This window comes from Limanda limanda, chromosome 5, assembly GCF_963576545.1.
Source record: "Limanda limanda chromosome 5, fLimLim1.1, whole genome shotgun sequence".
NCBI classification, from domain to species: domain Eukaryota; kingdom Metazoa; phylum Chordata; class Actinopteri; order Pleuronectiformes; family Pleuronectidae; genus Limanda; species Limanda limanda.
In genome coordinates this window covers 13,312,288-13,328,269 of record NC_083640.1, presented here as the reverse complement: position 1 = coordinate 13,328,269, position 15,982 = coordinate 13,312,288, and the positions used below count along the sequence as shown (strand labels likewise).

The following is a 15,982-nucleotide window of genomic DNA, read 5'->3' as shown; positions in this document are numbered from 1 at the left end:
GCTTGTACCTCTTGCGACCAACTGGACGTAACAATCACCAATATCAGCTTTTATCACTGTTGACATTCCTGCATGAATTGTATTTTACATTACATTTGGCACATTTTACAGTTAATGTAAACAACATCTATGCGTGGCCATATAGAGGTTCAGTATCTTGCCCAAGGACACTACGGCAGGATTGAACCGCTGACCTTCTGGTTGGAGTACACACACTCTACCCCCTCAGCTACAGTCTCCCATTGCTGGTGAGCTGATGAGTTCAACGATGAGTCATGAGACTGTGGCGATATGCACATGAAATTAACACAATAGGGCCTTTTATCATCCATTTCTCCCTCTGACTTGTCAACTCTCGACAGGACCATTGTAATTCTTTATCAACAGATTGTCCCAGTGTGTCTATGAAAAGCCAACAGCTGGTTCAAAATGCTTACAGGGACTAGAAGATGGGATCATATTACTCCTGTCTTATCTTCTCTATACATATACAAAGCCCTAATAATCAGGCCCCTTCTTATATCAAAGAGCTCATAGCAGCTTATTGTCTCAATACGTGTCGGGGAAAGTGATACCACGTTGCAGTGAATGAATACATAAATCCTGGGCTTTACCTCTTTGGGGGCATTTTGTATTCTTCAGTTGTACAGATATCATGATGTGTCATTACATGGTTGTCAATATATTATTGCAGAATCGCTGTATCAATATTATTATATTATTTATATATATTATATAAAATGTGATTGTGGGCCATGTATCAAGTTTTGTATCGTATCGTGAGTAGCGCTGCAATTCCCACCCCCTAATAATATACAGTGACTTTTGTAGTGGGATGACATCCTGCCTTCAGTGTCATTGGGTTCTATATAATCAAATGCATTCTTTGTAATAAATCAGCTTATAAATTCCCACATGCTTATTCCTATTTACACTCACAGTGGGACTGCAGCCTATCCCAGCATGCACTGGGAAGGAGACTAACACCCAGTTCATCAGGTCACCACCTCACTGGAGTATGGGATTCGGGATCATTCTCTTTCCAGAAGCTACCAGGTTCTTCTGTTTGTCACACAGCTGTCGGTCCCTCCTCCCCTCACCGCCACTTTGGCATCAGGCATTTGCTGGTGAGTTCTCAGCTGTCTGAGCCTGAAATAGATCTTATCAGGAGCAGACCACCTCTGACGGGGGTCAGTCTCGCAGAATTTATTGAATGGGAAATAACAGTTTCATTCAAGAGGCCTTTTATATTTCAAAAACACTGAAATTATATTTGTTGGAACACAAGTAATCATAGTTTATGATTACCTTCTGTTCAAATGATCTTTAAGGGGCCTTTGTATACTTGGAATTAACCCCTGTGTGTGATGGATGGTCCACCTCAGTCCTGTCCCATCTCATTGAGCTGCAGTATAAATATAAATTGAGGTGTTGGTGAGGGGAAACTTACACCAGACAGAAAAAGTCTGAGCCGAACACTGGAGGTGAAGGCCGTCTACGTGTGACAAAAAAACTGAAGAACGGATCCATAGAAGAGGATTGAGCAAGACACACAATCCATAAGGTACAGGACAGCTTCCACAGAAAACTTTTGGTCCCGGTTTTTTCGTGTCCATCAGGCATGGATAGGGTGCTTAGGATAAGAGCACAGTGGGGGGTGGACTGTGCCATATCAGGGGGAGCATGAGGACATGGTGTCTGTCTATCAGGAAAGAAGCATTTGTTTCAAGGCTCCACTTGGGGTACGAGACCATGCCCAAATAAGGCCTGCAGGGCTGGCCATTTAAAGTTAGGGATAGCATGTGCCTGGCCATTTGCTTCAGGAGAGCCTGGTCAGCAAGACACCTTTTAGCAACAATGGTAAGTTTTAAAGACTTAAATTATATTATTATATTAACAGGTTATGATCGCTGTCCTCCAGGGTGATTGTGAAATAAAGTACTGCTTCTGAACTGGTTCCATACTTATATTCTGTTGATCTTTACAGTTACAATGGGCAAAAGTATAAAACTGTTCAGGAGGTTTGTTTTAAACCTTTAGATCATTTGAAATGTTTATTTTCTAACCAGAACCCTCTGTATGTGATTGGAATGTTTTAGTTTAATATGACGCTTGACACATGCCGCATGAACCTGAAGTTGTGAAATTGTGCTTTTGCTGGTGAGGTTATGCCGTCAGACACAAGAAGCGTGTGCGTCTCGTCGCACATGCTGAGGATCAATTAACATGAAAGTTAAGGATTTATAAGGATTTTTTTTATTTTATTCATGATGATTGAATTCTCCCCCAGATGGGAGACGCAATCCAGTTAAAAGACGAGGGAAACAAACACTTCCAGGCTGGAGAAACTGACAAAGCCATTGACTGCTACACTGCAGCCATCAAGCCATGCAAAGACAAAAAGGTGCTGGCTGTCATTTACAGGAACAGATCAGCATGCTACCTCAAAAAGGTAAGCAGTTTTTGTCAAAGCAGATTTGTAATTCCTCTGGTGAATAGAATGTGATTTTAATGTTTTCTGTTTTTGCCGTTGAAGGAAAACTATGCCAATGCAGCATCTGATGCATCAAAAGGTATCATAATCAATATAAAATTAAAATAACCCAATAAATATTAATTTGAATTATGGTTCCACAAACTCATTGTGACTCACCCTACTTTTTTAGCAATTGATGTAGATGCAGCAGACATTAAAGCCTTGTTCCGGCGATGTCAAGCTCTGGAGAAACTGGGGAAACTAGACATGGCTTTCAAAGATGTGCAGAGATGCGCCACCATCGAACCAAAGAACAAGACCTTCTTGGATACTCTCCGTAGACTGAGGGCAGAAATCCAGGCCAAGGTCAGTATTAACCAGAACATCACAATATACAGGGCAGTATATGACTGCATACATCACTATACATAAATACATGCAGCATTCACTGCTTTCTAATAAAAAATCTATTATTACTATTACATTTCATTTAGCTAACGCTTTGATCCAAAGCGACTTACAATAAGTGCTTTCAACCATGAGGGTACAAACCCAGAACAACAAGAATCAAGAAAGTAACATTTCTTCAAAAAAAAGCAAAACTACAAAGTGCTATAAGTAAGTGCCATTTAAGTGCTACAAAATTGTTAGTTTCAACATTTTATTCAAGGTATAGTTGGAAGAGACAGTGGAATTTTCCTCCACACTACACTGATAGATGTATTTAACAGTCAACATTCAGCGGAAAAGAAAATCATATTTACCCCTGCCTGGGAGTTTATGTTTTCACCCCTTTCTTTTTGTTTTTTGATTGGTTTGTTTATTTGTATGCAAGGTTACACAAAATCTTTTTCGATGGATTACCAAATGACTTGGTGGAGGGATGTGGTATATGTCGGGGAAGAATCCATTAAATGTTGGTGTGGATCCACATCAGAAGGCGTTTTTCATTTTTAAGGGGATTGATAATCATGAGTGTGGGAAATTTGGTGCAGATTCAAGTAAAAATCTGAATCCATCATGAATCATGAATCATTCAAATTTTATTTGTATAGCAAATATAGGAAAAGCTACCCCCAGAAAAACCTATGAACAGGGAAGAAACGTAGAAACTTCAGAGAGAGCCACATGCGAGAGTTCCCTCTCCCAGGACTGACAGAAATTCAATAGATGTCGCATGTAACTGAGCACATCAACAAAATAACAATATTTACAACAATATTTCATTCTAGTGAATTTAAATGGGGTTTCATAAGGTGACTGTTTGGCCTTGACGGAGGTATGTGCACTAAATGCTATTCTAGTTGTGACTGCTTTTTTCATGGGATAATATGAAATGTTTGGACAGAAAGCAAATGGGCTGGGAATGATCAAGGGGAAATGATCACAGGAAATGATCACAGGAAATTATGCCAGGATATCACAGAACTTTCACAAACCAATATTTTTTTCTCCACAGCTTAAGACAACATTCTCTACAGATTCGAGAGTACAGAACATGTTCGACATCCTCCTCGATGAAGAGATGGAAAAAGACAAGCGGGAAAAGGTGGGTTTTATTTTAAATCTGAATACAAATAACTGGGAGATTAGTTAGTTTCCTGAATTTGCAGCTGTGGATTTAACCCTACTTCCACTTTTTGACTTACTTCTTTTATGTCTAGGCTGCAAATAACCTGATTGTGCTGTCGAGGGAGGACGCGGGAGCAGAAAGGATTTTCCAGAACAATGGAATCCCTCTGCTGCTCAGTATGATAGAGACAAGCAAACCCGAGATGATCCTGGCTTCTGTCCGTACTTTGTCAGGGATGTGCACAGGACACAAGGCCCGCGTGAGTATAGTCTTACAAATCACATCCTCTTAATAGAGTCAATATTTTAAAGTGTAACTCTTGCCTATATGATGCACAAAAACCTATGCTCTATACTTTTTAAATGTTTCCTTTCACTCCCCTGGATAGGCCATGGCTATTGTGAACATGGTAGGGGTTGATAAGATGTGCAGCATCATGGCAGTCGACAATGAGGAGATTGCACTGGCAACCTGCAACCTCTTCCAGTGCATCAATGACTCCCTCACTGGTGGAGACTCTAGGGAGTATGGGAAAGAAGAGGCCTTAGTTTTGGGTGAGACCACATCCTTGTCTGTAACTGAATGACCTCAGCTGTTGGTATTTTTCCCCCCAGCACTACTCACACTTTTTCTATCATCTGTCCCTCTGCAGACTCAGCTAAAGACCTGAAAACCATCCTCCTCTCATTGCTGGAGATGGTTCAAAATGCGAAGGTGTCCGGCCATGGCAGAGACCAGGCGCTGAACCTCCTGAGCATGAATGTGCCTCGCAAAGAAAGGAAAGGGAGAGACAACACTAGAACCCTCTTCACCATCGATCACGGTGAGACACGGCTGCATCACATCGCTCAGAATCCAATTAGACCTGAAGTCAGAACGCACCCAAATGTGTCCTCAGTGCGTCCTGAGATCTGATCACTCTGATGACATTCAGAGGTGGACTGGGATGCATGTGACCACATTCTTTTCACTGTGTAAACCTAAATCCATCCTTGGCCACATATGAAAGACTTAGCTGACGTCCTCTGACCTATTGCAGTTTAAACGTATTTTCACAGTCATGTTGCTAGCACCTCGACTCTCTGACATGATGTTTTCAGCAGATATCCATGAATGCATTTATGTGCTTGCTCTCCAGGTCTGAAGAAGATCCTCAAGGTGTGCGGTCAGGTTCCTGAACTGCCAGACCAGCTGCCCATGACAGACAACACACAGCTGATCGCCAGCGTGCTGCTGAACAAGCTATATGACGACCTCACTTGTGACCCAGAGAGAGACAACTTCAGAGACATTTGTGATGACTACATCAAGTATGTCCATAGAACACTGATCTCCGAGACGCTCTTTTTGCCATCAAGACATAACTTATTATAATGTCTCTGTTTCACAGATCCAAAATTGACCCCAACAACATGGACAAGACCATTCATGCTGTCAACACAATCTCGGGGCTGCTGCAGGGTCCCGTTGACGTCGGCAATGCACTAGTTGGACGGCAGGGCATCATGGAGATGATGGTGGCACTGTGCGGCTCAGAGCGGGAGGTGGACCAGATGGTTGCCGTGGAGGCGCTGATCCACGCGTCCTCAAAGATGGCCCGCGCCTCCTTCATTGTTACCAATGGCGTGTCGATGCTCAAGGATATTTACAAGAAGACAAAGAATGAGAAGATTAAAATACGTGCGCTGGTGGTGAGTATGCCAAGGAAAGAACAGAACACAGAGGAAGTTTTCTAATATAAGACAGGTTAATATACAGTGTATATATATATATATATTTTTTTTTTACCATGGTATGAACATATAGGAAAAGTAAATATAACAATATACTGTTGTTCCGTTGGACTACAAAGTTGTGTTGGGATGTAAGAAAGTTTGATAAGAGCACATAACTTGTGTCTATGTGTAAATATGCTCATCTCAATGTCCCCTGCAGGGTCTCTGTAAACTGGGTTCAGCAGGAGGAGATGATTACAGTATGAGGCAGTTTGCTGAGGGCTCCACAGAGAAGCTGGCCAAGCAGTGCAGAAAGTGAGTACACACACAGAGACAATAAGCAAATGTAAAATTACTATACAAAAGTTGCAATGGATTTATTCCTAGATTTGTAGCAGAATATCCCGGTACCCTGCATTCCATGTGCGTAACTTTGTCTCATTCAATTGGTCTGTTTTAAAAATAAAACACCATTCTGCCACTGAAATAAAAAAAGGTATCGAGGTATAAAAGGTATAATTTGTAAAGAAAGGCAAAAAATGCTTTGTGTTCATAGGTTTATTTTTTCTTGATTAGAAACCCTCTTCCAATCATTCCCTCTCAACATTAACAACAGCAGCTAAGATAAAGACAGTTCAGTTATAAGAAGTCTGTGTGTGGCCCTTTGTGAAGCCTGCAAGAGATTTAAATGAATGTTTGCCTAAACATGCAATACATATTGTGAAAGGGTCTATTTTAACCCAAACAATTTGTTAACATATTTGTTTGGCATTTTTGTAATTATTGACAGCACAGACTTAAGGGGGAGAGAGAGGGGCGAAGATGTACAGTAAAAGGCTGTCGGTCAGAGTCATACCTGTGGCCACTGCAATGGACTCAAGCCTTAATGTATGGGCTGCCCCATTCTTTTTTAAACGTTTGCAGGGTTTTTTTGCCTAAATTTTTACAGAAAATTAGAGCCAGAAACCCTTACTCTCTGAATTTTTAAGACAACTTGCTCTAACTTTGCAGAAGGAAAAAAAAAACAAATCAAGAAATGGAGAAATTAAAACTTCAAAACTATTTCCTTTTACAAAACCTAATTTTTGTCACAGAATGTGAAATCAATTGACACTGTAGTACACTGACTTGGCCTACCTACTACTTGACATCATCAGGATACAAACTTGGTGTTAAACCTTTCCTTTGTTCCTTTAGGTGGCTCTGCAATCCCCAGATTGATACCAAAACAAGGAAGTGGGCTATCGAGGGTCTCGCTTACCTGACTAATGATGCTGATGTGAAAGATGACTTTGTTGAGGACGAGCCTGCCATGAAAGCCATGTTTGAACTGGCCAAGGTACAGAAATTATAATCAGAAGCGAACCTGCAGTATATCTGATTGGATATGAGTAGAAATAACCTTTCTCTTTATTTTCTAGTCGAAGGACAAGACAATCTTATACTCAGTAGCTTGCACACTGATCAACTGCACAAACTGCTATGATAAGAAGGACATCCTCCCAGAGTTGGTCCAGCTAGCCAAGTTCTCCAAGCAACATGTGCCTGAGCAACACCCTAAGGTAAAGAGGAAGCACAGAAAACTCTATCAGGCAGCAGAAATGGGCAGAGCGGGTAATGTCACGAGTTGCATTAACACACTTTGCACACCCTTGTTTCTCAGGATAAGAAGGACTTTATTCAGAGAAGAGTGAGTAGGCTGCTGAAAGCTGGTGTCACATCTGCTCTAACTGTAATGGTCAAAGCTGATAACGCCATCTTGACCGACCAGACCAAGGAAATGTTGGCAAGGTGAGGAAACTTCTGTGAAACTCACTGGAAATTCCCAAAATATCATCACAACATACGATGAGTCATATCCTTTTTTCTGCAACTAAAAAACTATTTTTCACACAAATGTTCCTTCAGATAGGATCGGGAAATGAAAGTTAAAAACAACAAAAAAACATAAACTTTGTACATATAATTCATATAAGTGTTTAACAAGTTAAGAATGACAAATTCAAAGCAAACAATAAACAGTTAAAAGCTATTTGAAGATCACACAGTATAAGAGAACAGACACAGAAATAAAAAAAGTTATATATGAGAAAAGAGTTAAAACAATATAAATAAAATTAGAGTACCTTTCTTGTGTATCCGTGCTTAAACTGCAACACTGCTGAGAAATATATGAGTACTAAACTTATTTTGTGTTTCTTATCTACAGGATTTTCTTGGCATTGTCAGAGGATTCCAAAGCTCGTGGTATTATTGTAGCCCAAGGTGGTGGAAAGGTGAGCGATCGGTTTGGAAATCAAGGTTGCATGAATCTACGACATGACAAAAAGTCCTTCCACTGTATTCCACAGCTGAATACCCAGAAAAAAGTCTAAAACAAGAGTTCATATTTCCTTTACTGCTATTACCCAGACAAACTGGTTCTTTCATAGTATCCACGCTGATGTTTAGCCACTGTCTGAAATCAAACTGTTGCTCTGCCCTCAGGCTTTAATACCACTTGCTCTGGAGGGGACAGCTGTCGGAAAGGTGAAGGCATGTCATGCCCTCGCCAAGATTGCAGCTATTTCCAACCCGGAAATCGCCTTCCCTGGGGAGAGGGTAAGATGCGCTGCTTTGATTTGAAAGGAGAAAGTAAATTTACTGAGTCACCCAGATCCCTCCCAACCCCCCTTATGCTGGAAGATGCAGAGCTTTCTCAGCGTTTCTGATTGCTGTGATCTTCTGTTGGGGGTTTAAATTATCGTAACTATTAGAGTTAATCTTTAGCTGTTGCTTTGTTGACAGGTGTATGAGGTGGTGCGGCCTTTGGTGAACCTCCTTGGCACAGAAAATGATGGACTGCAGAACTTTGAAGCTCTGAAAGGCCTCACCAACTTGGCTGGCTTCAGTGAAAAACTGAGGTGACAACTCCTTCCTCAGTAATAAGTGTCTTTCGGGTCTTGCCTCAGTGTGGTTACATTTTCGTCCTGTTTTCTAGAGTAAAGATTGTGAAAGAGAAAGCTCTGCCCGAGATCGAGAACTACATGTTCGAGGATCACGACCAGATCCGACAGGCCGCCGTTGAGTGCATGTGCAACCTTGTGTCATGCAAAGAGGTGAGAACTGAAAAGTTGCCAAAATCCTTACTTCATAACTAACGGTGCGCAGTCAAACATGTGCAAACTGCGGTTTGGTTTGTAGCAGGCGGGGCTTAATGGAACATTTCAACTTTGTTTTAGGTTCAGGAACGTTACATGGAAGACGGCAATGATAAGCTGAAGCTGCTGTTGCTGCTGTGTGGTGAGGATGAGGACGGTCTTCAGATAGCTGCAGCTGGAGCTCTGGCCATGCTCACCGCTGCTCAGAAGAAGCTCTGCACCAAAATGACTCAGGTGGTAAGTACAACAGTGTTTGTATGCCCGTAGCCAGCTATGAGGTCGACAAGGTCTGGACCTCTGTAATTGTTATATGTAATAATTGAAACATTTTCACAATGGATCCTGCAATTTAATGCAACTTAATGGCATCGCATCTCAGACTCCACAGTCCCAGTTTGTCATGGAGGCTGTTATAATTTTGTTGAAATAATAGAGATGAAATTAATTTGCCATCATCAGGGACATAGAATTTTTTTTATAAGCACAGGGCAACTACACTGGTGGTCATGTGTAGAATCATTGGAAATATTTTTTAAAACGGAAAAGGAAAGAAAATCCATTCACAACCTGGATTTCAACCTATCGACTCCGCTGACATATGCATGAAACTTGTGTTTCCTTTTACTTTCATCGTTCACACACTTCACCGTCTTTGAACTCTCCCAACAGACCGAACAGTGGCTCGAGATCCTTCAGAGGTTATGTCTCCATACCAACCCTAAGGTCCAGCACCGCGGCCTTGTTATTGTCTTCAACATGCTCAGCTCCGACAACAACGAGCTGGCCAAGAAGCTGATGGAGAGCGAGCTCCTGGAAATCCTCACAGTGATTGGCAAGGCGGAGGATAATCCCAAGAGGCAGGAGCCCATTGACGTGGCGCGCACATGCCTTGTTAAAGCTATGGATCTCAGCCTCATCAAACCCTTCACTAACCCTTCTTAAAATGATGGCAACAACCACAACAGCACCAATGGACCTTTTTCTTTGTTCCCTCTGTTAAATAGAGACATTTTTCAAAATGCTTTTTCCACATCAAAAATATTAAAAGATTTAACAACCTGTCTCCCACCATGAAGCTTCTCTCTCTGTTCAACACATGTGCCTGGATGACAAAAGCCCTCAAAAAAGTACTTTCATAACAACTGAATGTTTCAGTTTCAATATGTAACAAATAAGCAGACAATCGCCTACCTACAGGCGCAAGTTAACTACACACCTAGCGGAATGTGTAGTTATTTATGTAAATACCATAATAACTGTTAACCAATAGTTGCTCTCCAAACATCTTGAATTGTGCACATTTAGATCTGGGAAATCCCTCAGTGATACTGCCAAGGTCGGTAATGATGAAATTCTGGCTAGGGGCCAGGAAGAGAAGAGAGTTCCAAATGACGTGAGATCAGACCATGCTCTCTGGGCCAACCACAATTAATCAGCACTTTCAAGACAGAAACATATATAACTGCAGGTTGCTCAACACACTCACTTCTCCTAAGGCTGAGCCTGACTTCTATTTAAGGACTGGAGTGTGTCAGTGAGTGGATTCTTTGGAATTGGTTGTCAAACAAAGGCTGGGAATCAGCAGAGCGTTTCAAGGGCTCAACTTGCCATACCTGTGAGTCGTGTACTTTATGTTATCAGTTGCTTCAGATAGTTAAAGTTTTTAATTTGTGAGCAGGCACTGCAAGTTTTCCACAAGATTGTCAGTGTCAGTGTATATCTGGATGACGTTTTACTGTCTTTCTGTTGAATGGATAAGGTTGATTGGTTTCCATCTAATATGTATACATGGATATGGAGCTATTGTGGCTATATCTATACATATATACATTTGTATTTGGTGGAATTAGTTAATAATAATGCCAGTATGGAAGGAGAACAGGAGCAAGGAAGAAAGGAAAGTCGATGAGGAGACAATGAAGTGCATTGCAGTGAGCATCATGACATCATAACTTTATCTCCAACATAGTGTAGTGAGTGTTGCTGTGTGAGCACGTGGAGATGTGTCACTGCGCTGGAGAGCCGGTGTTCTCCACAGCAGACTGAAGCCGGACAAGTGCTAAAGCTCAGACCCCTGGGAGGGTGTCGAACTCCGGGAGAGTTAAGTGGTTTCATGTTATTTGTAATTTATGTAAAATAATTATTAAGTATTTTAAAAGGACGAGCTTAAAGCATAGTATTGGGGTGGGAGTAAACAGCTGAAGGACCTTGATCAGATCCCCAGGTGCCTTTGTATGTGCCCTGTTGCAAGTATGAGTTCATGGTGGGATGCCAGTTTACTGTGGTGCAATATTTTGTGTTGTGCCCTGTTTGAGTTGCAGTGCTGCTTTAAGTTGCAGTGTCCTAAGAGTGTTTAACTCTCTTGTGGTGTGCTAGATTGGCAGGGCCCTTACACTAGTTTTCTGCCAAGAGTGAGTCGAATGGGAAAACACCAGATTGTGACCTCACAGTCTGTCTGCATGGCATAGCCCCCCCCCCCCCCCCCCCCCCCCGGAGGCGGAGATCTGGTGGAGTGTGTATGGTGTGACAATGAGAGGGGGGGGGGGGGGGGGGGGCGGAGCACTCAAAAAACAGGACAATCTGAGGAGGGCTGTTTTAGACAGGGTAAAAAGGCTGCTGTTTTAAATGATCCTTGTGGTATTTTGACCAAAAAATGTTACAGTGTTATCTACTTTGTGTTATCAGTTACTTCAGATGGTTTGTAATTTGTGAGCACGCGCTGCTAGTTGTCTGTGTCAGTGTATATCTGGAGGACTTTTTACTGCCTTTCTTTTGAGTGGATAAGGTTGACTGGTTTCCATCTAATATGTATACATGGATATGGATATATTGTGCCTATATCTATACATACATTTGTATATGGTGGAATTGGTTAATAATAATGCCAGTATGGAAGTAGAACGGGAGCAGGGAAGAAAGGAAAGTCGATGAGGAGACAATGAAGTGTCAGACGTGTAAAGGTACGGAGTAAAAGTACTCAGTTACAGTACTAAGTCGTTTTTGGGAGGATCTATACTTTCCTTGAGTATTAATATTCATCAGGACTTCCACCTTTACTCAGTGCTCAATTTGTAAATCACAAGGTGCCGGAACGCAAAGTACATATGAGAGCGCAGGGATGACGAGACGGGCACAGGTCCCGGAACGCATACAGAAAACGGTGCTGAAAAAAACATGCAAATGCCCACTGACAATGCTGTGGGACTTACAAGCCTTAATTTCAAATAATATCAATGGTACAAATTTTATGACAATAATTTACAATTATTTTAGGCTATACTGTACAGCACAGGCAAATGCCCACATCAACACAGGTGGGACTTACAGTCAGCAATTCATTTCTCAACATAGATCTAACTTGTAAAACATAAAAAATAAAAGTTCAAAGCTTACAATAAATCACATAAATCTTCCATTATTATTATTTAAAGATTGGCACGGCGGCCTATTAATAGACAGTATGCTCACCATATTTAGTTGTCCAAAACACCCCACATCACGACCATGTCCGGATTCTCCTCCTCCTACCTGTTTCGGGTTTTACTGCGTGTGTCTGTGGCAGTTCTGTGTCCTTTGGCCACCCACGACCTCACGTACGGGACTGGATTGAATTTAGCCAGGGGGGGTCCAACAAGAATTAGGAAGAGTAAAGATGATATGGTGGATGTGAGCAGAGAGGTACGGTTGGGAGTGAAAATTAAGTTCATTTGCGAAAATCCGCGCTCACATTCAGCACTCGCAATAGGAATGCTGTTGACAGCAACAAGTAGCTTCATCAGTTCATCGGGGATGTCTTTTCCTCCGAGTCTCTGTGTTTTCTGTAGGCCCGTATGACTGCGTGCGGGTTGGCAATGTTAAAGCGCTGGCACAGCGACTCAACCTCAGTCTCTCCATACAGCGCACCTGCGTCCTCGGGCCAGTACTGTGCGTAAAGCACCTTCAGCTCCTCAATTAACTTGTTATATCCAGTTTTATCAGGCAGCCGGCCTCCTTGAGAACATACGTTCCTCCAAGTTCTTAGCCACAGTTGGGAAAAACTATACTTCGGGTCGAGTTTTTTGTCACTTGATTTTCCTCCATTCAATGTGACACCATGGAGAGAGTTTTCGTTAATTCCCCTCTGGCTCACTTCAGTGTAGCGCCCTGGCCGATCCGACATGGCCTCAAGTACCCTGATTTTCCGACAAATTGTCTTGTGTGCCGAAATAATGGTAATGTCTCGTTTTTAAAGCTCGACTGAGAGCTCTGATAATTCTTGCAATGCATCGCACATGATGCATTGTAAGAATGGAGTGAGATTTTGTCGGGGGTGACCAAAATATAGCCGCGCAAGCAGAAACACAAGTTGCAAACACAAAAATCAAATGAGAGATTTATTACAAAACGTCACATCAGCGGCGGTGTGTCTTTAAACGGGCAGGCCAAAACCAAGAGGTGCGGCACAAATTAACCCCTGCCTTTAGTCCACTATATCCGCAGCGCATCGCGGAGGTGCACGCCGAGCAGAGGAATCCCCTGCACATCCAGGGCGGATCCGCGCATTCAGCCGTCGAGGCGAGCCCTCGGAGGGTGGAGCGAGGTCTTTGGGAGCGACGCGTGAGACAGAGAGGAAGAAGACAGATGTCCGTCGACCAGAGACTGCTCTCTGTTTGTGCGTGTGCTTCCGTGAGAACCGCGAGTGTGCACTGTGTGTTATTAGTTGCTACAGTTAAGCAGGTTAAGAGTTCTTTAAATGTTTTAGCAGATACAGCTGTAGCGGAGCTGGAGTCAGAACCGGCTAAAAAGAATAAGTTCCTCGTATACAGTCCTTACCTCAAACCCTCACCAACACTCAGCATCATTCTGGGGTTCAACATTTTTGATTAGTTTCTTTATGTGTAGCCGTACTATGAACATTTTTGCATTGTTAATTGTGGTACTTTTACTTTTGATACTTAAGTCGTGGACAGGGCTCAGACAAAGTGGAGGACACAGAAAAAGAGAGAGAGGGGGGGGGGGGGGGGGGAGCACTCCAGTGCTAGAAAAATGTTTTTTTGGAGGAGGTGGGGTAGTGCACTATAGGCCCCTGAGACGCGGCTTTAGAGTTTGTCCTTCATGGGGGAAAAAATCCCCTTACATTACTTTTACTTTTATACTTTAAGTAGTTTTGAAACCAGTACTTTTACACTTTTACTTAAGTAAAAAGCTTGAGTTGATACTTCAACTTCTACAGAAGTATTTTTAAACCCTAGTATCTATACTTCTACTTAAGTAATGAATGTGAATACTTTTGACACCTCTGAGTATGAGCTACTTTAAGACTTTGACTGAGCATCATGAAGGGGTCGGCCCAGTCTGCCAGTCACAAGATGTGGTTAGCAAGTGTGGTAAGTGTTGCTGTGTGACAGTGGAGATGCTTCCTGTGCTGGAGAGGCGTTGTTCCCCACAGCAGACCTTGTCGGAAGCCGGATCCGACTGTGATTAATCAACCCTGTGTGCAAAAGCTGTGGCTGTATGAACTAAATAATAAAGGTTATCATTTTCTATTACTCCAGGTTTCCTCCTCCTGTCATTGTGTATGCAGTAAAATCATTCTGTGTGCGGGCTCTCTATGTTCTCACATCTGAGACGAGATTTATTCCAACATCATCAGAGGGATTGTGATTCAGAAAGCTCTCTCCACACTGATCTCCAACATGAACAGTAGGTGTCTGACAACTTTAAACTGAGATTAATAAAAACAACCACAGAGCCTCCAATTTTATGTTGTACCTTTTTGTGTTGAAAGATTTGATCATCACCTTTCTGCTCGTTCATAGCTCTGCAGTTGCAGCAGGTCAGAGAACGTCATCTCTTGTTTACATTCATCTTGTGATTACAAAAAGCCAGAGAATAAACACACAAAACCAAACAATTTCACGTGTGTTGTATTTGCCAGGTGGAAAAGGATTTAAGCAGAAGTTTTACTGTGAGGATCCAGACTGCGCAGCTCATGTGACTGGGGGGTTCTGCGACGACGAGCCGCTCTCCTGTGGTGATCCCATCGAAGAATGTGCCGGAAACCTACCACCCAATTCTATCTGCCAGCACCAAGGGCGGGCATTCGTGTCCACGGTTTCAGGAGGAATCTGTGATTTCGAAGGGATTGACGGTTATATTAAGACCAAAAAATGCACAGGTATTTACTTTTACTCTCAAGAGCCGTTGTATTAACAATCTGTACTAATACAGGTTTTCATTGCACACTATGCTTGATCATTGAGCATTTTAATTTGTCCAGAGGATTTCACAGATTAAGTCTGATCAGAGAAAATGTAACAAAGTTAAGCAAAGTTGTAATAATGTGATGACTATCTCTATGCCGCTAGAAAGACAATAAACCACATCAACAGTGGTGAAAGCATTAGATAACAGCAGCAAGTCCAGTTTCCTGTTTCACAGATAGTAGAATAAGTAGGTGTACTTCCGGTAATACGTCTTCACAGAATGAATCATTCAAGGCTTAACCATAGAATTATATTATTTCTGCTGAATATGTTCCTTAAGACGAATAATGATGACACTGAAGATTAATTTGGATTTTACACATTTTTGGATTAAAAGGGATCATGATGACATTTATTATTCCGTCTCAGGGTTCAGGTAAAATACAAGATAGAATAAAATACAAAGGAAAGCACAACAAAGTTTATATACTGTCTAAAAGAGAGATGATTACTATACCAATACCTCAACAGCTGGAATTGGTATTTAGTGCTAAACATAACATTTGATAAAACCAAAATGACTTCATTTTCAGATTCATTGAGCCGGCAAATACATTTAAACATAAGGCTTCTTAGGACGTAGTGGAAAGTGTCAAACTCCTGCAGCCACACACATTTCACTCACACTTGACCGTCTCAGTCCCTTGAGTAATAATCTCAAAGCATCTCATAGCATCATGATAAGCATCTTAAATGATCTTAATGATAAACTTCTCCTTTCTCCAGAAGGGAGAAGTGTGAACAGAAACACCTTCCCTCAGTGTGTACACTCATTAAAGCTGCGTAAAGGAACATTTGCTTATGCATCCTGGAGTATTGCTCGTGAATATCAT

The 15,982-nt window shown here is 41.9% G+C and overlaps 1 protein-coding gene across 1 annotated transcript; it reads left to right on the top strand.

Annotated features, from left to right (window-relative positions):
* Positions 1 to 1,800: 1,800 nt before the first annotated feature.
* Positions 1,801 to 9,875, top strand: unc45b (unc-45 myosin chaperone B). The gene is made up of 20 exons (XM_061072022.1): positions 1,801 to 1,860; positions 2,291 to 2,452; positions 2,537 to 2,573; positions 2,667 to 2,842; positions 3,936 to 4,025; positions 4,141 to 4,308; positions 4,438 to 4,603; positions 4,702 to 4,872; positions 5,188 to 5,359; positions 5,440 to 5,740; positions 5,985 to 6,079; positions 6,962 to 7,103; positions 7,186 to 7,326; positions 7,428 to 7,555; positions 7,974 to 8,040; positions 8,252 to 8,365; positions 8,552 to 8,667; positions 8,745 to 8,862; positions 8,986 to 9,141; positions 9,574 to 9,875. Exons 1-20 carry the CDS (start codon positions 1,801 to 1,803, stop codon positions 9,844 to 9,846), a joined length of 2,853 nt encoding a protein of 950 aa, XP_060928005.1. The 3' UTR covers positions 9,847 to 9,875.
* The last annotated feature ends 6,107 nt before the right edge of the window (positions 9,876 to 15,982 follow it).

Coding starts and splice junctions, on each gene's coding strand:
- unc45b (XM_061072022.1), top strand. CDS start 1,801: ATGTGCCTGGCCATTTGCTTCAGGAGAGCCTGGTCAGCAAGACACCTT. Junction 2,843..3,935: donor GGGCAGAAATCCAGGCCAAG/GTCAGTATTAAC, acceptor TTTTCTCCACAG/CTTAAGACAACATTCTCTAC. Junction 7,104..7,185: donor CCATGTTTGAACTGGCCAAG/GTACAGAAATTA, acceptor TTTATTTTCTAG/TCGAAGGACAAGACAATCTT.